This window comes from Lepus europaeus, chromosome 9, assembly GCF_033115175.1.
Source record: "Lepus europaeus isolate LE1 chromosome 9, mLepTim1.pri, whole genome shotgun sequence".
NCBI classification, from domain to species: domain Eukaryota; kingdom Metazoa; phylum Chordata; class Mammalia; order Lagomorpha; family Leporidae; genus Lepus; species Lepus europaeus.
The window spans coordinates 84,902,908-84,930,105 of NC_084835.1; the positions used below are offsets into that span (position 1 = coordinate 84,902,908).

A 27,198-nucleotide genomic window follows, 5' to 3' on the forward strand; every position below is an offset into this window, starting at 1 on the left:
CCAGCCTGGCTGCCCCCGAGGCAGGGCATGGAGGCCAGTCCCAGCTATAGTGGAGCTCCTAAGTGGTTGTCCTCCTGGCTGGAAGCCTTTCGTATGAAGCTTCATCTGCGCCCTCTCTGGACTCCTGAGCCCCTGCTCCCCTGCCCGTCCGGTCCTCCTATTGCACATCGTCCGTCCTGCCATGGGAGGCCCAGGCTCAGCCTGAGGATAGCTGTGCTCACACCTCCTGTAGGGCTTCCAGGATTCCGGCCAAGAATTGGCCACCATCAGATCAGGCCTCCTGGGGGCTCTGCCCCTTGCCCTCGAGCCCATTTTCCACAGCCAGGTAGTTTGTCCTTGCAGTTCAGAATCAGGGTCCTCTTGTTACGTCTCTGCCATCGGAAAGGTAAAGCTGTTAGCTGGGGAGTTTCTGAGTCCAAGTCTTTTTCTATGAAGAGAGTTTCTTCCTGTAACTGCCAGGCAGCTTCTCTGGGCGCCGAGCCTCAGGTGCTTGTGTGTCCACACCTGTAGCACCTCTTATCAGAGGCTTGCCAGAAAGCCAGCTCACTCCAGACAAAAATGGAAGAGGATGCCTCCCCCGACCGCCGGCATCCGGGGCTGCAGGTGGGCGCCCATGCACAGGTCGCTCCCTGTGCGCTTTGCTTGCTTCCTATCAGCTGAGAAATGCAAGGCGTTGGGGGAAAGAACAAAGGATGATAATCTCCCTGATCTCAAAAATCCTATTCTTTCTTTGTTAAAAACAGACGTCTGCATGTGAAGAGATGACTAAATATGCCAGGCAGTAAATGTAAAATGCCATCTGAGTTGAATGGGCTACATATCCGACATGAGTTCAGAGGCAAGGCCAAGATCACTTCCAGCTGTGGTGGTCAAGGCAGGCTTGACGGAGGGAGATTTGTGCAAGCCCAGCCTGAAGGGTGGACTGCCTGTGGGCTGGCAGGCAGGAAGAAGAGGTGACAGTGACAGATGGGGCTGGGGGGAGGGACCACGCCCACCTTACATCTGAGATGAAGAAGTGACTGCTTTTACAAGGCATTGTTTGTGAGGTATGTATTTGCTTTGCCTTTCCTAACGGTATGAGCACCCTGTCCAGTGACTGGGGAGGTGGGGTCCTCGGAGGTCCCTTAGGGTGGACAGAGGCAGTGAATTCCACAGATGGCTGTGGAGTGAGGGTCTTGAGTAAGCTGTTTCTGAGTTCAGCGATGGGTAAGACAGTCAAAACCTGCTACAGCTGAATTTGTCAATTTATTTCTGCACAAATAATGGTGGGTAAAATTAGCAGACATCTGGAAGAGGCACAGATTTCAAAGTTATTTTGGTCTGATCTATAAAGTGTACTATGAGGAATATGATTGGTAGCTGGTCTTAATAAACAGTTAGTGGGTTCTGCCTGCCTGAAATGCAAAACAGATGTATCTTTGTTCTTTTAAACTGACTTTGATGAATAAACTATATGTGACGTCAGGTCCAAGCTATTGGATGTCTGAGTCCTACTCAGAAATATTTTAGAATATAAAAAAGTTTCCATGGTCGACGCAGAGAGAACAAAGTGAATTCCACTTGCATTGCTGTTAGCATTGAAGCAGGTTCAGAAATTCCGAGAGGCCTCCGTCCAAGTAACCCCTTTTGGTATTTTGGGGACATCATTTCTCTGCGCCGCTCCACGGGTACCCTCCCATTGCACAGCTGTGAGCTCGGAGGGGTTTGGTGCTCAGCTGTCCCTGGCGGGGCTTTGTGATGGTCGTTACTGCTGTTTTGCTTATTAGTACACATGTTTCCTGAAAGAGCAAAGTGGGATTCTGCAGCAGTGATCCAGGATCTCGGGACTGTGCGATGTTGCCATTTCTCCCAGTGTGCTTGGTTCTGAATGATGCACGGCTTTTAATCATTAGCATCTTGGCTTGGCTGCCTGTGTTTGGCAGGCTGACCCTCCCGTCGGCCCTGTGCTGTGCTCTGTGCATCAGGGAACCAGCTCACTCTGCAGGTGTTTCGTCCATAAACAAGCAGCAGCCACGGGCTCCTCTTTCTTTTTACGGAAACCCTTTGGAATTTAACTTTCAGATACAAATACTTGGAGCAGTTGGCAGCTGAAGCGCACGAGAAGGAGCTGAGAAGCCGGAGTGCAAGCCGGGGCAGAGCTGACCTCTCCTTGGACCTGACCTCTCCGGCCGCTCCTGCCCCCTCCACCCCACTGAGCCACAGCCCTTCATCTGTAGATTCGCAGGAGGCTCTCCCCGTGTCATCCTCCTCCCTGGGAACACCGCAGCATCCCCAAGGTGAGTGTGGCGAGTGGAGAGGGAAGAGTGACAGCTCACATTGGATAAGCTTTCTCCTGGCCTTGTTCCAACGTGCAAACGAATACCGAGACGACTACGACTACAGGTAAGTTGCAAGAAAGGCTGCAACCTGCTCCACCGTGAGTATAAGTTAAAGCAAAATGTTTATGAAGGCTGTCCATGACATGGGAGAATATGGAAGTTGGGACTTTGACATTTGGTCCCAAATACCTGGGCATTCATTCAGTATTCAATCATTTAGATATGTGGATCCGCTCAATAAAGTGACTGCTTTTAAGCGTTCTCACCCTGGGAACTGTTGGCCTGGCTTAAATTAAACTGGTGGAGAATTAAATTAATTAAGGCAAGCAAAAGAAATGTGGGTTTAGTAAAAATAGAAATTAAATATTGGAGAAGAAAAAAATAAGTAAAAATTGCTGGCACATGGTTGGGTGTGTGTCCATGCTATGTGTGGAGAAGCAGCTCTCCCTGGAGGAGTTCTGTCGCCCTAGCTTGCTTTGGGGAAAAGCAGTGATTCTGTTCTGTGCAGCCTTGAATATCAGCCGTCTCACTGCTGTGTGTATCGTGGGGCCGTTTGCTTCCACACTGACACAGAAGATGGTCTGAGACACTGACACTTCACAAAGCGTATTGATTAACCCTGTCCCTGGCCGTGTTTGGTTTAATCCAGTGTGTGGCTTACAGTCTGATGGAGATCAGGCCAGCTGGAGACAGCAGAGTCACTATGCTTTAACTCTAGGAGGGTTGACTAAATATGGCGTAAACTTGAATATAACAAGACAGGACTCCATGGTCTCAGCAGAACTGGATGGAGTGGAATGACGCTTTGCTGGCTCCCCATGCTCAGGGCTCATTCTGCAGGAACGGGCTGGCGCCCTCGCAGCTTTCCATCACGTCCAGTTATTGCTGCTACCTGAGCTGAGGAAGACTGTCCTGGGCAGATAGCTTTGTCACAGATGAGTAATGAGGGTCTGAAAAGACTGAGAGTCGGGAAAACAGACTGTTCTATAACAGCCGTGCACTGTGCAAACCCTGCTTCTTATCATTGCTTTATCTGCACTGTGGCATTTGTAGAGGCAATACGAGAAACACCCCCTATAAGGCTGTGATTCAGCACTAACTCTTGGGACTTTTAACCCTCAGTGGCACCTCCCCAAGTTTACAGAATGTTTGTCTAAAGTCTGGTACACAGAACAGCCCCAAGCTGCGAGGGGACTGCCAGTGTCTACAAATAATGTCTGTCCTTAAAGTTTTAATCTGCTTGATGTTTCTCTTAGAAGACAGTTTCTCAAGGATTCTGCCTAGTTGTAGTTGAACTTGAGACTATTCCATCTAATGAAAAAGGGAGAGTATTTTAAAACACAGTGACATTACAGAAGATACTTGTCCTGTGTATACACTGTGCAGTTGGGAGAAGTGTAAAGTTATTTCAGAAGACTTTGAGAAAGACCAGCAGCAAGTGTGATTTTCCTTTTCAGAGCAGTGATGAACAGAGCTACAGGTATCATACAGTAAGAACTGTCTGCATCTGAAAAAGGAATCCGAGACTTGAACTTGTGCACAGTTACCAGTTAGAATAGCAGCAGGTGATGTTCGCACCTCTCCTGGGGAGGACAGAAACAATGGCTCTTTTGGGGTCTAGAAGAGCTGTTAATCTTATGATAAGTGATTGCAGTCCATACTAGTTAGAACAAGCAAGTGTACTAACTTCCTTGTCCCAGTGTGTAACTGATTTGTGAAACCGAGAATGGTAAGTGTATAAAAAGACATTCTGTAAGAGGTTGGTCTCAGAAAGATCTGCTGAGGCTTCTGGGTTGGAGATTTTTGCTTTTGTGACAGAAATGCCGAGTTGTCATGACAGAGCATTTTTCTCATCCTGGTTTGTTATCCTCTGAGACATCTCGCTAGCAACCAGTCAATAGTCTATGACTTTCACCAGGTCCCATTTTCCAATGTTCAAAGTAATTTTTTGCTTATCCCTGCTATTTACAATATCCCCACATCTGGAGGAAGAATAAAAAATCTGATTGCCCATCCAGATGTTTTCCTGCACCAAACACCTGGCACTGTGTGGTCCCCACGTGCCAGGCCCTGGCTCACTGTTTGTCTTTGTCCTTGATGTTCTGAAGTGCTCTGCCCCTTCCTCCCAGATGCTGTTACTTAATGCCTTGACATGCGTCGGAATCGCTCAGGAAGATGTTGCTGTATGTATTTTACTGAGGCTCGGATCAGCCTCAGCTCTTTGTGGCCCAGCCCTGGGAGTGGAACCCAGTGTTCGGCTCCCGTCCCAGTCACGGGTCCACTCGACTTGTGGTCATGTTCACATTAAGGCCACACCGTCCCTGTGTTCACCCTCTCGAGGGCTGCAAACATCATTGCCTGCATCTCAGAAGCACTCAGATGTGCAAGGAGAGGAAAAATGATTGACTCACGTGAGTGGATGTCAAAAAGTTCATGGAAAAATGAAATTTAAAAAGATAAGTTTATTTTGGTGCCCGAAAAAATCCCAGAAATCCACATACAGTCCTTCCCCCTCAAAATATTTATCCCTTCCAAAAGTTTTTGAAAACTACACATATAAACCTCAGGATTAAACATCATTTTATGAGTTTTTTATTTCAACTCCTTACTCAGATTCTGGAGAACTTTTGAAAATAAAAGATAAGGGAAAAAATATTTTTTCCTCTCTTACAAGACATACTTTTTAAAGGGAAAGGCTAATGGTTAAATACCAATAGCATTATGTGCCACCTAGTGTGATCTTTGAGCCAAAAGCCTTCCCAGCTAATCTGCTGCAACTTTTGTATAAATGATGCCACTAACCCTCACCACCAAGTCGGTGTGTGCTTGAATCATTTTTCCATCTGGCCCTCTTGTGGCTCACAGCAGATGTGTATCCCAATACTGTCTGGACTCAGTGTGATGGTTTCAGTGTTTTTCCTCTGTGTAAAACTAGCAGGCCCACGTGAGGGAAGGACACAGCATGTGCTCCCGTTTGCCCAGAGCTGTAATCAAAGGAGCACTCAGTGCAAAGTGCAGGTCAGCCTGAAAGGGCTTCTCTCCTCATCTCTTGCTCTGATCTCCTCTCCTTCCTGTCACTGAGCTTTTGGGGTTTCCATAAGAACAACAAGTTTATTTCCTATCTTAAGAAACTTGCAAATGACTCGGGGAGCCAATTATTATGCTCAATAACCAGGGAATATGGTGCAGTGTTCTTACTGGGATGGAGTTCTTCAGTGTGCCTACTGATACAGTTGCTGTGATGATTAAAAATATTAATAATCCAGATACCCATAAGCAAAGTCACTATTGCCAGGTAGCCTGTTGTCCCACTGTACGTCAGAGCCAGGTATCTTTTTCATGAAAGTAGAGGACACTCGTGTGAAAAGCAGATGTCGATGGTAGTGCCTGTGGGATGTCTCAGGGTGCACTGCCTTCCCTGGAGAGCTACAGCTGTGCGTCCTGTTTGTTCATGGCCTTGCATGGACAAGGCCCTCCTGAGGCCAGGTGGAGAGAAACAGCCTTCCCCAGTGAAATGAAGCTCTCTTAAGAGTGGCTAGGTGGCTTTTGCCCACTAACCTGGCCGTAGCATAGCTAGGTTATCTTTATCATGGTGAGCTTGGCCCTCTGCATACTGTACACAGAAATAACACTTCCAAGATGCATTTGTAGATCTTGCCAGACAATATTGATTTTATGTTGGGGGAAAATATGTTCAACAGTTGTGGCTTTGGTTTTTGTTTTTGTTTTTACATATAATTAGATTCCTAGGCATTTCTGTGGTTTTTTAAAAAAAAGGGTTATTTATTTGAAATGCAGAGTGGCAAACAGAAAGGGAGAGATCAAGAGGGGGATGGAGAGACAGGTCTGTCTGTCTGTCTATCTATCTTCCATCTCTGGTCTACTACCCAAACGGCTGCAACTACCAGAGCTGGGCCAGGCTGAAACCAGGAACCAAGAACTCTATCCTCATTTCCCATGTGGATGTCAGTGGCCCAAGTACTTGGACCACCATCTGCTGCTTTCCCAGGCACATTAGCAGGGAGCTGGATTGGAAGCAGGAAAGCTGGGACTCCAACTAGTGCTCCATGTGGAATGCTGACGCCGTAAGCCATGGCTTAACCCACTGTGCCATGACACCTGTCTCAGATTCCTAGCTATTTCTAAATGCCTCATCTTTTAGCCCTGGAGATATAAAACATGGCCACTATAGCCCTTGTCTGACAACTGGCATTTATCTGGCAGCATTTATGGAAATTATTGACAATGGTGTGCTCACATTTCCTCTCTCAGATCCAAGCATTCCAAGTCCTGACAAATATGAGAGTCCCTTTAGCTTCTTGACCTTCAACCCTAGAGAGCAAGTGTAGACAAATAGTTCTATTGGAAATGTTCAGTGTTTTGAGTGGTCAGGGTCATGTGGACATCCATCCAGTACTCTAGCTTGCTGTTACCACTGAGTGAGCATCTCTGTCACCTTTTTCATGCACCACGATTGAGCCTCCTTCAGGTGTAGGCGTTCTCCTAGGTTACCTAATCCACATGGCAGAAGTCAGAAACGTGGGCAATAAATTCCAGCTGGCATGCATGCGTGTCTGCTGGGTCCCTTGCATAAAACTTTTGAAAACATCCCATCCGGTGTGTCATGAATTGGCAGAAAACTAGATTCCTACCACCTCCCCATACTCACCTACTGCTGCTACTTGAGGCCATTTTGTCAATTAAACAAAAGCTCTCAGGAACTGGGCTCGAGACCCTACCTGTTACATCTGCTGTGGGACTTTATCGAGAGCCTTTGAACAATCACTGGATTTTCTGCCTTGCCACTCCTCTGTCTCTCAAAATTGAAAGCAACAACAAATCTTTCCCTTTTCCTCCCTGTAGAGAATGACAAGTGCCTGGAGTTTGTTTAATGTGTCAAAATATGGTGTAAGAAAACAGTCTTTTGGGTCCTTTGGAAGTAAACAAGATATAAATCTCTGGTAAAGACAAGGCACAGGATGGCTTTGGGGAAGCTGGTGAAGAGGAGAGCTATGTTCAGTCAACAGGATGACTTCACAGACAGCTGTTAGGGCTTAAGATCCGTGGACAGTCTGAGACTGGTAAGCAGCCTGCCATGATTTCACAGATGCTTGCAGAAGACACAAAACTCGAGGATCAGAGATAAAGGACTTGATTACTCATAGCAGTAGCAGGCTGCTGATGCTGGGTGAGTGTCAGCACGTGGGCCATTTCCCCCAGTGCCTGTTCCCACAGCGATGTGAAACAGCGCCCAATGATACCTGTACACATCCCATGCAGAACTAAGCAGAGGGGATCCTGAGATTAGGGGCCACTTGGCAGGCAGGCAGTAAGCATGCCTCCCCTTTCTACCAAAGAGAGATGCTATCTTTATTACAATGGAGAATAAGCCATTTTCCCTGGAGAGAGGCACTGCTTCCATCTTCCAGGGCTATTTGCTGTATCATTAGACAGATAGAACAAATTCTATTTGTGCCTCTGCTTGTATGATTGCAGAGACATGGGAGATCTGTGGAGAATTATCTCCCAGCATTAGATTATAATGATTTATAACCAAATTTGTATCCTAGAGTTTGTTTCGTGTAAATAAAACATTATTTGAGCAGCAATTAGCTTGCTTGTTCTCATTTTGTCATGAGCTGCAAAACCCTGCCTAAGCGAGCTTGCCTGCATCTGGAGATGCTCACAGGGAATCTGTCTTGTTGGTTCCGTATCGGTGACTTGCATCCAAGTGTGAGCTTCGGATCAGTGCTTCCAGATACATTCAGGCAGCTCCGTGTAAGGGACAGTGAGTTTTCTTCAGTCTGATGTCCAGACAGAGACTGAGGCATGGAAGTAGCAAAGGAGAATAACTCTCATATGGGACCCTGTGGTGCAGCTCACCAGCTGCCAACCTGGCATGCCTCTCCAGAGCCTCTGAGGCTGACGCTTCTCTGGGGAAGCCGCCTCCGCAGTTATGTGAGTGGGAAGGAGGTGTGGGATTTCGGACTCCTCCCTCAGTGCCCATCCTCTATCCACTCAACCCCAAATGTCTGCTGTGTTGCTTTCTCTCAAACAACCCCCTCCTCCTCTGTCACCAGTGCCTTGGTCGTAGCTTTAACCATCTTTCATTTGGACCATATTAATTGCTTCTTCTAGGTTCTTCACAGCAACTCAAGGAAAAAAAAAATCTGCACCTTGCTTTTACAACCCTGGTGTGTTTTTGTTATCCACAATGTAAGCTCTGACCTTTCATGGCCCTCAAGATGCATTGTTATCTGGTCCCTGGGTGTTTTGTCACCACAACCACCATCCAAGCCAAACCATGATCTGGCTCTGAACAGTGCCATGTTGTTTTGGACGTGTCTATGGACTTGGAGTGCCCTGCTCCTTGCAGGGCCCACGGGGCTCTTCCTGCCTTTTGAAGCAGCTCCTCTTCTCTGAAGCCTGCCCCGATCCATCTCCTGTGTCCCCTTTGTCTCCTGTCCTCAGTTGGGGTACTGGGCTCACCGCACTGTCTGGGTTGCAAGTGGTCCCCCTCTTCTCGGCACACTCATTCAGGGGAGGGCACAGACCCTCAGTCATCTTTGTTATCCCTGAATGCTTGGAGAACAGGTTTTCAGTAAATGTTGTGTGAGTTGGTGAATGAGTGAACAGGAAAAGAGTAAGACATGTTAATCTACCAAGTCAACCAGGTCCCTGGTACTCAAAAAGAAATTTATTACACGCGCCATGGATTACAGAGATCCATCTTTGACCATACCGACCACTCTGTAAGGAGTGAATCCATAATGTTGACCTAATTAATAGGGAACTTTCAAGAAAATCATTGTCATATATTGGGGTGTTTTTGTTCTGAGAATCTGATCTAACTCTAATACATGGAGAAAATTCAAAGGATGATTCTTGACAAACTGATGGTTAAGGGACTTTTTCAGTTGTCTTTTATGATACTTATTGTATTCGTCCATTCAGGAGGAAATAACACCATACTATAAACTGGGAGCCTTGTGGACAATGTTGATTTCCCATGGTTCTTTAGTCTGGAAGCCCAAGACCAGGGTGCCAGCAGATTGGATGTCATGTTCAGGGGCTGTTTTCTGGACCATACAGGATGCTTTCTTGCTTCATTCTTTCTGCATAGTAGAAAAAGCTAACTCTCCATGGTCTCTTTTATAAGGAACACTAATCCCATTCATGAGGGCCTGGCCCCTATGACTAATTACCTCTCACAGGCCCCACCTGGGAAGTTGGGATTTAACAGTGAATAATTTGGGGGGAGCATAAGCCCTTTGTCCATTGTATACCCTGTTTTAAGTGAATTTTACTCAAGCTCCAGATCTCTATTCCTTCGTGAATTAATGTGCTAACAGAGGCAGGTAAACTGGGGTGTTGACTAAGTGGAAACCTGCATCCATTCTTGACCAGACGTCAGTGAGGAAGGGTTAACCCTGGAGTGGGAATTTGTTCAGAATCCATTGGCAGAAAGAGCTACTGTTCTCTGTAGGTGTTGTTGTGTTCTTACTGTGTGTTTTGGCTATGACTTAATAAATGACTTTCACTTGAAAAATATCTTAGGGAAGATATTTTTATGTATCTGACTTTCCTGTGCATAGCACAGCACCTGGCACTTGATCAGCCTCAGTAAGTATTTACTGAATGAATGACTTTTGCTGCCAGTCACATTAGAAGATCTGATTAAGCATAACTATATCCTGCTAAGCTTGAAAACAGTGAATTGACCAAAAACAAACTCAAGCACAATCCACTTCTTTACTAGATAGAATCATTCAGTGTTATCCATTCTGATGCTAGTATATCCCTTCCCCCAAACAGCAGTTTTCGTTTTGACATCATTGATGTTCCTGTCTGAGAGCTCAAGGGGCTCTTGGGAGTCATTGCCAGAACAGAATTGGTTACTCTCTTTATCCTTTAGGAAAGCCTTATCTTCTCAGTTCTTGTATGAAAATGGCCATCCCGTCAAACCAGCAGCCCCGTCAGCCTTGCCGGGCGTGGAAGGCTATTCGAGTTTTTGGAGTAGACACTATTTGATACCATTTAAACCAAAATAAAACCTGCCTGTATGACTTCAGAAGAGATGTCTAAGCATGCTCAGAAGAAGTGTTCGTCACCTAGGGTTGATGTTTTGGATCATTTGGTTTGGGATCAAGATAATGATGTATCAGTAAATGATTCAGTAATCTTAAATTGCTTTCCACTTTCTAGTCATAAAGTAGACACTTGAAACTGGCTACATCTCCTATTCTGTGTGGTGCTGCAGTGGAGTTGTGTCAGATACTGTTGAACCAAGTGAACTCACTCAGAAGCATAATCTAAGGTGCAAGATGAGGGAGTGGAAATTGTGATTTCAGTGGTGCTTGTGATCTTGTCCAACAGTTAACTCAAATGTGTGTCCCCGTGTGAACATGTAACGAGGGACCCGGAACTGTTTGTTTCTCTAGAGCCATCTCCGATTCCAGTGTACCTCTCAGAGAATGAACAACTTGCTGCAGCAAGTGTGATTTTTAGATTTTAAGGATTTGTGTTAGGGGAGACTCAGCCCATGAATGGAGCCTAGTACTTCCTGTGGGGTCCCACTAAAGTGAAATGACAACCTTGATTATTAGAACTGTGGAGGGCAGTTATTAGATCTTTATAAAATGACACCTCCCCAAAGGGCTTTGCAGGCAATTTTGGCCATGTGTGATTTCATCTTAAGAGGTAGCTTAGGCCTGAACCTGTTTGAAAAATTTAGCTCTGTCACTTGAGGACAAAGCAGGACTTAATTTTTAGGGCGTTCACATGAATTAAACTATTGAATTAATATTTTGCAGGTGGTGTCATGGTTTGTGGGTAAAGCCTGAGTAGCTGAGTTGGCACCTACACCTGATGAGACTCTACGTGTAGAGCAGTGATTCTCAACCAGAGATGGCTTTGCCCTGCAGGAGACATCTGGCAGTGTCTGGAGACGTTTTGGTCATTGAGGTGGTAGGGAGTAGGGGGCTGGTTGGTGCCATAGGCCTCTAGTGAGTAGAAGCCAGAGGTGCTGGGCAACATCCCTCGATGCACAGACTGCCTCCTTCCAGAAGGAACTCCTCAGCCCCACATGTGCCATGTGCTTGGGACCAAGAGTGAATGTGAGTGAGTAGCTTAGCAAGATCTGGCTCCACATCAGAGGCAGAGCCTCAACAATTTTCCAAGTTGTGCGTTTTTTCACTCGGGCCCTTCCTCAGACTTACAAGGTTAACCCAGCAGTGCGAAGCTGATGGTGTCCGTGATTAGCTCTGAACCGGGGAGGTGCCTGGAGTCTGTGCTGTTTGCAGCTATTGTAGAACTGGCAGGCCCACCCCTTGTTTTCATGAGATCTGCCAGGAAGCCAGGTCCTGGCAAAGTTTCCGAGACACTACCACAGATCGAAATCGACTGAAGTCACCCAAAGACTTAGGAAGTTCAGATCTTCCTATCAGCATTTTATCTCTTCAAAGAAAAACTGTGTTCTGAGATTCCAGTTGGACGCTGTGGACCCAGCTCATGGAGACACGGTGAAAGCAGAACTGAAATGTTCGTGATCGCCATATGTTCTGTTCAGGAATGATCTGTGCTTGTTTGTGGCTTAAGTCACCAACCACGCAGTGTAGCATGGTGATTAACAGCCCAGTCTTTCAGACAGGCCAATCTGGGTTCAAATCCCAGCTCTTTAAGCATGAGCTCTGCTTGACAATGAGGTCCTCTTGGAAGCACATGGTGCATTCTCAGAGGGAGACTGAGGGTCCTCGGTGCAGGGGTTTTCAGAGATGTGGGGCTATTAGAGGGTGGTATAGCACCCAGAGACAGTGACCATGAGAAAGCTGGAAACTGTTCCTACTTCTAAGGCTGCAGGAACTTGGCGAGTGACTGGGGCTTGCTAAGAGCAATAGCCAGGCGAGGGAGACCATGGGACAGAAATAGTGGCCTTCAGCCTTTATCCAGCTAGAACCCCGCATAAAGGGAGCAGGGGTATAACTAGTCCAACCCCTCTTCCCTTCCACCTTTGCTGGCCTTCCCAACCCCTTCAGCACCACAGGAGGTATTCTCTGTTGAGGCAAGTCTCTGGGGTGCAAAGCAAAGAATGGTCTGAGGGAGCAGCCTGAGGGTATCGAGCCTAATATATCTCCCAGATAAGGTTCCGTGACATCTCTGAACCTGTTTCTGCATTGCTCACATGGGGACATTATTCTTTGTTGCATACTGTGATTGTGGGAACCAAATAAGATGCTGCAGGGAGGTTCCTAGTGCTGTGTCTGTGTAGGAGGCACCCAGAGGCTGGCCAGGGAAGCACGCCGTGACTTTGGTTTTTACTGCAGACCACACAGGGTCTAATCTCTCTGCCGAGGTTTGGAAGGTTTGCTGGCCTTTCGGAGGGACAAAGAGAAGAGATGGGAGGAGGGAGTGTCTGCACCACTGACTTGGACACAGAGACCAGCCGGCTGCGTCTGAAGCCTGCTCTGTGCCTGCCTTGCTCTCGCATCCTGCGACCCTTGTGTTCGCTATCCCAGGAGACAGCTGTTCATGCTGTTTTGTCTGTGCAGAGCGCCCCCTGTTGCTGGCTTCCCATCTTGGTTCCCTGGTCCCTCTCGCTCCTGTAATGTCTATTTCATTGTCGTGACCAGGATCTGGTGATGGACCCTTCCCATAGGAACCAGTTGACCTGATGCCCTGTTCCCTCCTTCTGAGCATGTGGGGAGCTTCATCCTTCTTAGTTTCTTGCACTTTGCATACATCACCCATTACTGCAGCCCAGCTTACGACGTGAGTTCCGTGTTTCCCCTCCTTTTATATATTCCCCCTCTCCCAACCTTAAGATCTCCGTGAAGGCCCTCTGAGTCAGGTCAGCGCAGGTTCTGGCCAAGTGCATTTTTCTGGTCTTTGCTAAGTGTGTTCTGGCGATGCCGAGCCGTCCGTCTGCTGTCTCGGGCTGTGGGCCAGGAAGACAGATCCCAGATTGGGATGCCTTTAACGTTGCCAGGCCTTCCTTGCCATGTCCTTCTTTCATTTCCAAAACTCACGCTGCCTCTCCCGCCCCCACAGGGAGAAAGGCTGCCGGGGCACCTGGCCCGAGTCCTTGGGCAGCTCCCGTCCTCGCTGCACAGCCCTGCAGAAGCAGGCAGATCTTTGTGTCCTTGCTCTGAGGGGCTGGGGACACGCTCAAGCCCTGCAGGGCCCTGAGCCCACCTGGAAGACAGTGCTGCAGGGTCTTCACGATCACGTACATGCCCAGGAGAGGGTGCCCTGCCACTTGTCGCCTGGCTCTGTTGGCCTTCACCATTCTTTCTGGGGGAGCACCACAGAGCCCTCCCCATAGAGCGGGGGTGAGGATTTCAGAGTGGAAGCAAAATGCTGCATCACCACTGTGCAGACGTAGCCCTGCGCAACCTCCCGCTGCCTCAAACGCAAACACGCGCGCTCCCCCAGTGGATAGCTCGCCGCCCGGGGTCCGAGTCCCTCACCCTGTGCCGCTGCTACTACCGTGTTTCACTCCTCACCTCCTGCTCTCCAGCCCCCTCGGATGGCAGTCTCTTCAGCTTCGGCCTTTGCCTCCTGGGCTGCTCCTCGCCCACCAGGAGCCTCACAGCATAGCTCACAGGCAATGCCTGTGACGTCACAGCAGGCAGCGTGGTCCTGCGTTGGCAGGAGACCTTTGGGACAGAATCAAACGTGGCCTAGCTCGCCCTGAAGCAGCTGTCACTGCCTTCGGAGTAGAGTTCCAGGTCAGGAACAGAGCAGGCCGTGGACAGTCTCCCCTCACCCCCTGAGTGCCAGCTGCACCGGGCATCTCATTCCCTCTAGCACACGTGTGCTGCTGGTCTCTGCATGTGCCCCTCCCGCTGCCCAGAACATTCTCATGGCCACTTTCCCCCCTTTAACTCCTTTTCATCCTTGGAGACTCTTCATTCAATGTCCTTTCTGCACAGAGACTTCTGTCCCCTCCCAGACCTTGCCAAAGACCCTCACCACCCCGTGCAGGGTGCTGTGTCTGATGCCAGTAGAGAGACTGGTCTTTCTCTGTGCCCACTAAGCTGGGCACCACCACCCCTGCCAGCAGGGCCCATGGCAGGCCATTCAGGATCTCTGTTCTGTGCTCGTCTGCCAGCTCTGCGATGCTGGAGCCGGGGCTGTGTTGTGTATCAAGGTGCCTCTCACCACTGATGCCCGTGTTGGGGCTGAGGGATGCTCCTTACACAACGGGGCTTGTAGCAGCTGGAAGTTGCCAGTGCTTTCCAGCCCTCAGTGTTGACAAAGGCCTTCATTTGTGGAGAACTTTCCTACACACCTCCGGGGTTCCTCCTGCGGCCCGGTGACTACTGGGCCCGTACTCACTGCTCAGAGGGAGCAGGCCTGGCTCAAGGACAGTGACTTCAGAAGTCAGGGTTATGTGTGTGCGTGGAGGGGGCCGGGTGAGGCCGGTCCTGCAGGATGAGCATGGGGAGGGGAAGCAGGGGCGTTGTGGGGTTCCCGGCAGAGCAGCTGAGTACCTGCCAGAACTGACGAGGAGGATGGTGTGAACCTGGTGCTGCTCCCGGGGTGCACGGGGTCTCTCTGAGGGAAGACCCGGGGGGCCCCTGGGGAACCTTTGCCCTTATCATTCCTGAGTTTTGTTAAGAGCCGGACACGGGATATGTGCAAGGGTCCTGGCTGCTCCCTGCAGGGCCCGTGACCTTTATCTCCAGTGGCCTCACCAGGGTGCCTCACCCCCTGCCAGGATGCGAGGGAGAAACAGAGAGATGGTCCAAATGCTGGTTCACTTCCCCAGAGGCCTGCAACAGCCGGGAAGTTGGAACTCCATCTGGGTTTCCCATGTTGGTGGCAGCAGTCCAAGCACAGGGGCCATTTTCTTCTGCTTTCTCAAGCACATCAGCAGGGTAGCTGGGTTGGAAGTGGAGCAGCTGAGATCCAAACCAGCGCTCTGATGTGGGGTGCCGGTGTCGCAAGTGGTGGCTTACCCTCCTGAGCCCCCGTGGCACATCTCACACCTCTTGGGTGTTTTTATGTCCTGTGTCCCTAGCCAACTGCTGAGCTCCAGAAGCAAGGGCACATGTCACGTTGATGACCACCTGATGGACACAGCATAGAGGTTAGCAGGAATAATCTCCCACCTGTGTTGGCCCTTCTTTGTCACCTTCACTCTCAACCTTGGCTCGTTTTCCTTGATTTGAATATGTGACTCCTGTTTAGTTTGTGGATCCTGAGGGTGGCTGCAGGTGTGCCTCGGGCCTGTGGACCCTCGGTCCTGCGTTCTGGAAAGACAACAGTTTTGGGGACCCAGGAGCCATGACAAAAGGAAACTCCCCCCATAGGTAGAATCATGAGTTTAATGCCTGGATCCATGGCGAGGCCCTAACCTGTGGGGGTGAGGATGTACTGTGTGTTTCCGAGACTTGTGTTAGCTTTTCAAGAAACTTGCTTCCATAGCCACAGCCGTTCAGGCGGCCCCTGGCTGGTCACAGGGCAGGGTCACTGTCTGCATGCAATGTGTTCCGTACAGGCAGAGGCCAGGGCAATGCCACTGTAGTCAAACAACCATCAGTCACAGCTCCCCCTGCTCCGTCTGTGCAGTTCCCTGGAGGGGGTGGGGGTGAGCAGACACAGGCTGAGGCAACAGCTCACCCTTCTCGCCATCAGTGATCAAGCCACCAGGAGGCACACTCGCCAGCGTTCCCCATATGCTCACCAGTTAAAACTTCAATGCCTGCCACATGCTAGGCTGTTGGAAACGCGCTGTTGTTTTGATGTGGCTATTCTGAAGTACATGTGTGCGAAAGCATGGGCTTTCTGTCAACCAAATGGTGACACCACCATGCCTACAGGTCTGTTTTTGCCCTGCTTGTGAAACTCATGAGGTTTGGTCTCTCTCTGCTAAATGAGCTATTAGCAGATGAAAAATTAATCACCATAAAAATTCCTTGGACGCCAAAGGGACATTTTCTGAGGGGCAGGCTCACCCTTCCCCAGCACACAGCCTGGTTTCTGCTTTTAAGGAAAAGTACAGGGCTGGCCTGCGGTTCTCGGGCCTCTCACCACGCGCCCCCTGGCTTCCTCCCGCTGCCACCGCCAGCCAGGGCATCTCTGTCTGGAAGCAGTGTTCTCCTGTTATCTCAGGGCCTGTGTCCCCAGGCCCCTTCCTCGGGGCTCCAGGCCCCAGCAGGAGGCCCCGCCCAACCCCCCCAACTCTTCCAGGACAGCTGGGGGGATCTCTCTCCCCTGTGGGGATTGCCGGAGAGGCTGGCCTTTATCCTCACCTGCTTCCTGCCTATCCAATCCCTGACTCAGGCTCAGAGGACCACAGCCTGGGAACACATGAGGCGTGGCGGTGCTGGACCCAGCTGGTCTCGGCAGGTGACTGCTTGCTGGCAGGCTGAGGGCAGCTGCACTCCCTGCCCAGTGAGGCCAGAGTCTTCCTCGCACCTCGAGGTGCAAATGCCAGGGCCACCATTGCCAGCTTTCCTCTGCAGGGCCTGAACCAGCAGAGTGCCTTGCCCAGTCCCCTCGTTCCCAGAGACCTTGATCTGGTGTTTTGAGCGACTGGATGGGTCTCCTGCAGCTCTTGCTGCGTGCAGACCCTGCTTGGAGCTCTCTGTGCCTAGAGTCTGAGCACGAGAACTCTCAGAGCCCACAGCCAGGACTCCAGCAGTGTGACTTTGCCCACCTGCGAGTGCTGCTTTTCGGAGTGACCTGTCCTCCTCCGGTCAGCATGTGCAGCAGTTGGCCCAGGGTTTTTAATCTTGTCATTTTGCTGCCCATCTCCAGCTCACAACTGAGAGCTTTGCTCAGCAAAAAACATGCATCAACCACACTCTGCTGTTCCCCTGCTCCCTGGAGAATCACCCGAGTGAGAGTCTGTGCGTTGTGCCTCGGTGTGAACCCCAGATCTCCAGTCTTGATGGGTTGATAGGTAGTCCTGTGCCCATGAGTGATTCTTCTAAAGAGCTTCCTGAAGTGTGGACTGTCTTCTCAGGGTGAGCAAATGCAATCCAAGCAGTGATGGGCCTCCTGGCTTCAGCCACTGATGTCGAAAAGCACGAGGCTGCTATGGCTAGTCTCCTTGGGTTGGTTGGTTTGTCTTTCCTTGAAGAGCTAAAGTGTTCAGGCATCGGTTTCCTATTGCTGTGTAGCAGATTTGTGCAAACATAGCCTTTGAAATGCCTGTTGATTGTCGCAGAGTTGTCACAGGTCCGAACTCCCGTGTGGCAGAACTGGGTTCTCAGCGCCAGTGCCCTGAGGCTGAAATGGAGTTTGTGGCTGGCTGAGTGCTCATCGGGAGCTTCCGAGGCTCAGTCAGGGTGTTGGCAGAATCTAGTTCCTTGCACCTGCAGAACTGAGGACCCTGTTTTTGTTGGCTCTTGGCCAGAGGCCATTCTCAGCCTCTAGAGGCCACCTGTGTTCCTTGTTGCGCGGCCCCCCTCCCTCTGCAAGCCAACAGTGACGTAGATCCTTCCAGTACCTCTAACATCCAGACTTCCTTTGCTGCTGCTAATCAGGAGACTTTCTGCTATAAGTCTCTCTTGATTAGATCAGGCCCTTAATTGTACCTTAAGGTCAGCTGACTTGAGACTTTGATGTCCGTGCACAGGCCCTTCTCCGCAGTGCCTCCATTGGTCTCTGACTGCATAGCCAGGGACAGGAATCTTAGCTGCTCTGTTCAGACTTCTGCCCACCCAAGAGCAGAAGAGAGCAACCAACCGCTTGTGCCGTCTCATTCACTGCCACCTAAGAAATCCCTGTTGTCCATATAATCTCTGTCGTTGTCTCCACCAGCGAGTGCCGGGGATCCTGAGTCTCAGCCGGAGGCAGAACCGGGCCCAGCGGCCGAAGCGAGGCAGATTGTCCATGAAGACAGCCAGGAAGTAGCCGCCACCCAAGGTGGAGCCGAGAGTGAGGCGGAGCGGGCGCTGGAGCAAGAGCCGGAAGAGCGAGCCTCCCTCAGTGAGAAGGAGAGGCAGAACGAGGAGGTGAACGAGAGGGACAACTGCTCCGCCTCCAGCATCTCGTCTTCCAGCAGCACGTTGGAGAGGGAGGACAAGGAGGACAAGCTGTCCCGGGACAGGGCACCTGGTAAGTACCTCAGCGCGTGCCAGGGACCCCTGAGCAGAGGAGCTGTGGCTCTGCAGGCTGGCCTCACTCCCCCCGCTGTGCCTGCCCAGGGTCTGGCGACGAGGAACATGGCCGCAGTGTGAGCCAGCCACCCCCTCCTGCCGAGGAAGGCTGCACCCCAAACCCTGCCCTCTGCCGTGCCCGGCGGGAGACGGGGCCCAGAGAGTGAGGGCTTTTCCTGAGGAATGGGCCCTGGAAGAGACACTTGTTTCCCTCTAATCCTTCAGTTGGTAACAGTAGGGTCACATTTCTCACTTTCAGAGTTTAGAGACATGTCATGTTCTTATCTGTCCCCCTAAACCATTTTTATTTTTTAAATGTGATTGTTCAAAGATTAAAAAAAAAAAAGTGATTGTTCGGGGCAGGCATTTGGTACAGCAGTTAAGATTCTACTCGGGACCACCATATCCCATAACAGAGTGCCTGGATGTGAGTCCCAACTCCCACTCCAACTTCTGCTACTGTGTACCCTGGGAGGCAGGAGATGCCGGCTTACATGCTTGGGTTCCTGCCACCCACCTGGGAGATGGGATTGAGTTTGTAGCTCTTATCTTTCACCTGGCCCAGCCCCCAGCTTTTGTGGGCATTTGAGGAGTGAGCCCCTCGATGGGAGATCTCTCTCCCTGCCTCTGCAATAAGTAAAAATAGCACATAAAACTAAAACTAACAAAAAATAAAATAGAATGTGTTAAGCCACTATGGCTGGACATTGCACACTGGGACAGATTTATTGAAGTGAAATGGATGACTATTTCCATAAAGTTGGGGTTCACAGTGTGGTGAGGTCAATTTTTTATGCCATATTGGGTTATACATAATTTAGTAGCTTTCTATATTTTACCCATGACCACTGTTTTCTTTTTAGTAAAAAGCATATGCTTTTCCTTATGGAATTATATCTTTTTGGCATTACACTAGATACTCAGTTCACCTGTGGGCTGTGACGATACCATCTGGAATCACATGAAATATTAGATTATAAGTTGGGGGCAGGTGTTTGGTGCAGTGGTTAACATGCTGCTTGGGCTGCCTACATCCCATATCAGATTGCCTGGGTTTGAGTTCCAACTCTGCTGTCGATTCCAACTTCCTCTGATGGGCACCCTGGGAGGTGGCAGGTGATGGCTCAAGTAGTTGGGTCCTTGCCACCCATCTGGGAGACCTGGATGGGATTCCCAGTTCCTGGCTTTGGTGGGCCAGCCCCAGCTGCTGCAGTCATTTGGGAAGTAAACTAGTGGGATATTGCTCTGTCTCCCTGGCAGCTGTGTGAGTGTGCTCTCTTGCTCTCGTGCTCTCTCTGCCTTTCAAATAATAATGATGATAAAAATGTAGGTGTGCCTGCAAAAACTTCCCAGGGACTTGGGAATGGTACTATATAGGGTAATAGAAACATAGATGATTAATATAATCTGCGACACCACAATGTTGATTTTCCTAGCGGTGATTTGTGTATTACTGGTGGTAGAATGCCACCTTCCTCGCTAACACTCCTCTAGTGGAATCATATCTTACGGGCCAGCCTTTGCATGAGCTACACTTATGTGTAGCATGAGCTACACTTGTGTGTTCCATGATCAGGAAGCCCTTACCTTGAGCCTAATGGGCAGGGCAGCGTGAAGGTTCCTCAAGGACTTGCCAGCAGGTGCCCTGACCTGTGCATGGCTTGTTGGTTCCCACATGAAGCTTGGATGATTGAATGACAGTTGAATGAACAAACATCTCCTGATAGGCCTGTCAGTGGTTTAGTCCAAAATAGTTCATACTTCAGTTTTTCCAGGTTAGAATACATTATTAAATTTTAACCTGTATTTTGCTAGTTAACTGTATGACAAAGGAATAAAAGAAGCCTAAAGAATTGTATTAATTTATGTCTTGGGAATTATTGTATTAAAAATGTGTATCTTTGTTTAAAGATATATATGCTAAGGAATGTTAGGTATGCTGCTATGAACTTAATTTCCATCAAAGTCATATCCCAGTTAATCTCCAAAATTCTACTTATTCACATTTAATTGTGATCATAGTAATCAAACTACCAGAAGTAGGGGATGCCTTCTTGATCAGTTTGTCCCTAAATCATGTTTTATTTGTTATGAATAGTTTTCAGAATTATTCATCATATCTGAGTGTAGCAGTCCTAAAACATATCATCAAGTTGGTTTAGTAAAAATAAGCCAGGGAACAGAGCTTTCTTGGATCAGATTGTCCAGCATTCTTCCAAATAAGGATAACTTTCCAAAAATGGAGACTTTGCTCCCAGGGAATAGCCATTGACTTTCTACCCAAAGTGGTGATGTCCAAGGGTATAGACTCAAGAATTGGGACTTTGTGGCCGTTTTCTCCTTCACTCCAGTGCTGTTAAGAGATTTGGTCATGTTTATTTACTGTAGCTTGTTGGTTTCTAAAAATGCCCACTGCTCGCAGGCATCGGCCACAGCTGTAGAGTCAGGGCAGCCCTGTCATCCGAGCTCTTTTCAGAAAGTTCTCGATTAAATCGGAAAGGAATCTCAGAAATAATATTTGTAATAATTACACTTGATACTCAAAAATGAATGTGGAGGACCTGAAACAGGCTCAGTTTATCCCATTTCTCTGGTTTTATTTTTCTTTGTTGTTCATGTGTTCCATTCTATGATGCTACGATAGAGGCTTTGTCACAGCATCCGTTACACTTCATTGTGCTGACTTGTGTCACTGTGCTCTGTCTCCACCTGACTGTAAGCTTGATGAGGATGAGATGCCTGTGCTGTTCATTGTGGTCCTCGTTTCCTAGCTGGGTGCTCAGAACACAGTAGGTCTCATGAAATCATGGGAGTATGAAAGGCTGAAGCGGTGCCTGGTCTCCTTTCTCCCTGGTGCCAGTGGGGCCCAGCTGGGAGCTGAGCCTCCATCATGAGCTGGCATAAACAAGGGGAAATAACGCAGAGCAAGGCCGGGCAGCTGGCTCTGTGTCCTCCGCAACCTAGAGCCAATGGGGGCCGGCAGGGAGATGAGCCTCCATCTTTTCTTGGAGGCAATGAAAGTGAGTGTTCATTTTCCCTGGAAAGAGGCCAGTGGGGCCCAGAGGGCTGCTGAACTTGTGCTCTGTTCATCCTCAATGAGGCGGCGTGAGTTAGCACTCTCCCTGCATCTTCACCTCCACCAGGACCCCTATGCCACACCCGTAAGGCGGGACTTCCTGCTAGGAGAAGGTTAAAATAGGATCCAAAGTCTAGCTCATAATACCTAAAATGTTTGGGATGCAATAGAAATGACCACATTATATCAAAAGGAGGGCACTCAAAACTTGAATGGAAAAAGACAGTCACATATGCCAACATGGAGATGAGCCAGCCAGAAGAACCATGTGACAAAGATTTTGAAGCAGCCATCATAATAATGCTTCAACTACTCAGTAGATTCTATTTTATTAAGATTTATTTATTTATTTATTTGAAAGAATTACAGAGAGGCAGAGAGAGAAGTCTTCCATCTGCTGGTTCACCCCCCAAATGGCTGCAAAGGCCAGAGCTGGGCCAATCTGAAGTCAGGAGCCAGGAGCTTCTTCTGGGTCTCCCATGTGGGTATAGGGGCCCAAGGACTTGAGCCATTTTCTATTGCTTTTCCTGACCATAGCAGAGAGCTGGATTGGAAGAAGAGCAACCGGGACTCGAACTAGTGCCCATATGGGATGCCCATACTGTAGGCACTGGCTTTACCCACTATGCCACAGTGCCGACCCCAGTAAATTCTTGAAAACATAAAATAGCTTAGCAAAGAAGGATAAGATATAAAAAAGAACAAAAGGGAAAGTATAGACGTGAAAAACACAAATAAAATACTTAGTGGATAGGCTTCCTGGCAGATTCCAGATGATGAAGGGGAATAGTCAGTGACCTCAAAAATAGATCCATAGAAACTACGACATTTGAAAAAGAATAGTAGACTGAAAATAAAAAGGAACAGAGCCTCAGGGACTTGTGGGACCCTAAGAATCAGGCTCACATCCATTCCATTAGACTTGGAGGAAGAAAGCAGTAAGAAGGCAATGCTGTAAAAATTTTAAAGAAATCATGCCAGAAACTTCCCAACTTTATCAAAAGACACAAACTTAGAAATTTAAGAAATTGAGAAAACTCCAAACAGGAGAAGCTTAAAGACATCCATACCAAGACAAGTAAGAATCAAAATTCTGAAAACTAAAGATCAAAAAAGTTTTGAAAGAAGCTATAAAGGAACGCATTACCTAGAGAGGAGCACCAGTTCAGATGACAGCAGGTGCTCATCTGAAATCACGGAGGCCGCATATCCTACAATGTGGGTATCATAGTGTGAGGCCACATATCATAGTGTGCAAGTGCTGAAAGAACAGTCAGCCATGGATTGTGTAGCCAGCAAAAGTATCCTTCAAGAACGAAGGGTTGGGTTGGCACTGTGGCATAGTGGGCTAAGCTGCGGCTTGAGATGCCAGCGTGCTGAGTTGGAGTGTCAATTCCAGTCTTGGCTGCTCCACTTCCAATCCAGTTTCCTGCTAAGGCATCTGAGAAGGCAGCAAATGATGACCCAAGTACTTGGGCCCCGACACCCATGTAGGAGACCAGGATGGAGTTCCTGGTCCCTGGCTTTGGCCTGACCCACACTTGGCTGTTCAGGCATTTGGGGAGTAAACCTGTGGTAGAAAATCTCTGTGTCTTCATATCTCTCTGTCACTCTGCCTTTCAAATTAATTTAAAAAAAAAAAGACAATGAAGAAGGAAATTTAAAAAATATTACCCAGTTACATTATTGTCACTGTTACCAAAATAAGAAAATGCCAGCTCTTCCCAATTATTGATAGAGAAAGAGCCAGACAGTTGTGGAGAAAGACTCCTGGTGTTGTCTGCTGCAGCCTCCTGGCATCAAAGCAGTCTCCCTGTCTACAGCCAGGGTTGTAGCTGTGGAGGTGATAAGAAAAGGGCTTGCATTCTGCATTCAACATGAAGGTTTGGTCAACAGGATGCTGTGTTGCACTGGGCATGGAGAACAAAAGAACAGGAGTCAAGGATGACTGACATTTTGGAATCAGCAGCCAGATGGATGAGCTTGTCACGGGTAGCAAATGACCACAGGAGGAGCGACTTTAGTGAGCAGTGAGGGCATGGCCCATTTATGGGTGGTGTTGGCAGCCCTGAGACTAGTTCAGATGATGGTATAAAGAGTGAGTGTAGAGGGAGAGAAGGGTTAAAGATTAGGAAGAAGCAGTAAAAGAGTCTAAGAAGTAGTAGTCAGATGGAGGGAAGCACCCTCACTGCAGTCCATATCCTGGACTGATGTAGGGGGGCAGGGAGGAACCAACTGAGTTAGTGTAGCCTGCAATTACAAGTACCCAGAAAGGAGTAGCTTTGAAGGGTGGTACTATGAATAGGGTTCTGGAGATAATAAAAAGAGAAATTGGAGTCAGTGAAATAACTTCTGGAAGCAGTTTTATTTGAAGAGAAAGGAAAGGTAGCAGGAGGGGTAAGTAGGGTTGGGGGGCTTGTGGTTTTAAGATGGATAAATAGTACGTATGTTTGTAAGGGTGTTCAGGAAGTTTGTGGAAGAGTGGAAGTTTGACATGGTGGTTAATGTGCCCAGGCCCCATGTCAGAGTGTCTGGTTTAGATACCCGCCTCCAGCTTTTGCTTCCAGCTTCCTGTTAATGCAGACCCTGGAAGGCAGTAATAAGCAGTTGGATGTCTGCTACCCATATTGGAGTCCTGGACTGTGTTTCTAGCTTCTGGCTTTGGCTCCTGCAATTGTGGGCAGCAGCTATGGAGTGAACCATAGGATTGGAGGGTGTTTTCTGTCTGTCGCTCTCCCTCTGTGTTTCTCTTTGCCTCTCAAATAAACAAGTTCATTTAAAAATTTAAAATTCATACATAATTTTTATATTTTCCCTGAATTTTGTGAACTCCCTAGTATATGCCAGATGGAAGGTTCCAGTGGGAGGAGCATGGGAGACACAGGACAGAGAATGGCTGGAGGGATTTCCTAACACACAAGTGGAGCAGTTGCCTTTTGCTGGGAGAGATGCTTCATGGGTAGTGGTAGCAGGGAGGCCTTGCTCTATGGCACAGGTGCATGTGGGAGGGTGCAAGTGGGATGGAGGCTCTGGAAGATCCCTTCTGGCTGGCTGTCAAGCTGATGAGCTAGGAAGCAAGACTACCCCTGAAGAAGCGATGGGTGAGGAGTGTGGAGATCAGAGGAGGGCTATGAAAATTTGTCTAGGAGAGGGAGTGGATGAGTGTGCAGCATTAAGTCTCCCAGAGACTGGTGACCGTGATCTCATTGGGTGGCCAGTGGCACGGTTTGCATGCTGCTGCAGGCCCTTTAAGCTGCCCAGGTGCAGATTCAGTTGGGGGACAAGCAGAGGTAACCTTGCATCTTCTCCAGTGCTTGTCATGGGCCTTAGGTGGCTTCTTTGCCTCCCATGTCCAGTTAGCCACCTGTGGCTTGCTGTGTCCTGGCCAGCTGCCATGGGTGGGCAGGAACCATAAGGATGATTTCTCCCACGTGCCCTGATGGGAGCCGAGAGCAGTGGTAAATCTTGGGCCCTGGACCTAGGGCAGCTTCTGTTTTATCTCAGTGTCTTCTCTGAAGTCACGTCCAGCCCATTTATTTTTTTTTATTTTTATTTTTTTGACAGGCAGAGTGGACAGTGAGAGAGAGAGAGACAGAGAGAAAGGTCTTCCTTTGCCGTTGGTTCACCCTCCAATGGCCGCCGTGGCTGGCACGCTGCAGCCTGTGCACTGCGCTGATCCGATGGCAGGAGCCGGGTGCTTCTCCTGGTCTCCCATGGGGTGCAGGGCCCAAGCACTTGGGCCATCCTCCACTGCCTTCCCGGGCCACAGCAGAGAGCTGGCCTGGAAGAGGGGCAACCAGGACAGAATCCGGCGCCCCGACCGGGACTAGAACCCGGTGTGCCGGCGCCGCAAGGTGGAGGATTAGCCTGTTGAGCCACGGCACCGGCCCCAGCCCATTTATTTCTTTTACAGTCGCTTTGCTCCTGGGATTGACGTTCCCTGCCACTTTCTCACTTGGTTTCCTCCCGTGTCCTTCCAGGCTTGTGGTGTGCAGGCACTCAGGATGCAGGTGTAAATGGACAGTGTGGCGACATCCTCACCAACAAGCGGTTCATGCTGGACATGCTCTATGCCCATAACAGAAAGTCCACGGATGATGAGGAGAAGGGCGAGGGCGAGGCTGAGAGGACCGAGCAGGAGGCCGAGGCGGTTGCCAGCCTTGCCACCAGGATATCCACCCTGCAGGCCAATTCCCAGGCCCAGGATGAGAGTGTCAAGAGGGTGGACGTTGGCTGCTTGGACAATCGGGGCAGCGTGAAAGCATTTGCTGAAAAATTCAACAGCGGGGACCTGGGGCGAGGATCCGGCTCCCCCGACACTGAGCTCGGTGACAAGGGCCCGGAGGTGGCACCTGCGCAGCTGAAGACGGAGTCTGATTACATCTGGGACCAGCTCATGGCCAATCCGAGGGAGCTCAGGATCCAAGACATGGATTTCACTGACCTGGGGGAGGAGGACGATGTTGACGTCCTGGATGTGGACCTGGGCCACAGGGAGGCCCCGGGGCCGCCTCCCCCACCCCCACCCACCTTTCTGGGCTTGCCCCCTCCACCCCCTCCGCCCCTGCTGGACAGCGTGCCCCCCCCTCCAGTCCCTGCTAATTTATTGGCTCCTCCTCCTCCAGCATTCAACGCTCCTCAGGGCTTAGGGTGGTCCCAGGTAGGCAGGGGTCAGCCCGCATTTGCTAAGAAAAAGAAGACTATCCGTCTGTTCTGGAACGAAGTCCGGCCCTTTGAGTGGCCATGTCCCAACAACCGCCGCTGCAGGGAATTCCTGTGGTCGAAACTGGAACCCATTAAGGTGGACACTTCCAGACTGGAGCACCTGTTTGAGTCCAAATCCAAGGAACTGTCTGTCACAAAGGTACGGCTGGCCTCTAGCTTGCTTCTTGATTGGCAGTTGTTCTATGTTATGCAGCCTTCCTGCTGCTCAGATCCGACCTGTAGATAGTGTTCCTGTGCCATGTGCTTGGGGTGAGCTGCATGGTTAGCTAACACCAACACCAGCTTCCTAACCTTGGGCAAAGTTGCTTTCAAAGAACCAGATGACCCTGGGGAAAAGATACCAAGGTATCCCAAGGAGTGCCAGCGGAGCCCAGTAGCTAATATTGATGTTAACCAAAGGACAGTGGATTTGCTGGCCTCTCTAACTTGCTTATCGTGTTTATTTGATCTCACTTTCATTGATTATGGTTGACAGTGGCAGTTGGAGCTTCAGCTGGAACCACTCAGTGCTTTTGCCCAGGCCACAGTGTGAGTGACTTTCCTCTGGATAATTCCCTGGCTGAGCCAGTGTGCTGCCACTCTCTACAGGTTCCTCAATAACTGCGTATTCAGCAGCCGATAAATATCACATATGCATCTAGGTTGCTTGTTTTTTAAACTCTTATTTATTTATTTTAAATTTGAAAGGCAGAATGATAGATCTTTGATCTGCTGGTTTATTCCCCCCAAATGGCTGCAATAGCCAAGCTGGGCCAGCCTGAAGCCAGGAGCTAGGAACTCCATCCAGGTCTCCCATGCTGGGTATAGGGTCCTAAGCAGTTGAGCTATCCTCCACTGCCTTCCCAGGTGCATTAGCAGGGAGCTGGATGAGAAGTGGAGCATCCAGGACTTGAACCGGTGCTCCGTTATGGGATGCTGGCATCACAAGCAGCAGCTCATTCCACTGTACCACAACGCTGGCCCCTGCATC

The 27,198-nt window shown here is 49.3% G+C and overlaps 1 protein-coding gene across 5 annotated transcripts in view; it reads left to right on the top strand.

Annotated features, from left to right (window-relative positions):
- Nucleotides 1–27,198, top strand: part of FHOD3 (formin homology 2 domain containing 3) — a 484,314-nt gene that overhangs the window by 395,142 nt on the left and 61,974 nt on the right. For all 5 annotated transcript variants that reach the window (XM_062201570.1, XM_062201571.1, XM_062201573.1 and 2 more), the window contains 3 exons: nucleotides 2,062–2,276; nucleotides 18,090–18,386; nucleotides 25,484–26,367. In XM_062201570.1, coding sequence (XP_062057554.1) covers nucleotides 2,062–2,276; nucleotides 18,090–18,386; nucleotides 25,484–26,367 — 1,396 coding nt within the window. The remainder of the gene's footprint in view (nucleotides 1–2,061; nucleotides 2,277–18,089; nucleotides 18,387–25,483; nucleotides 26,368–27,198) is intronic.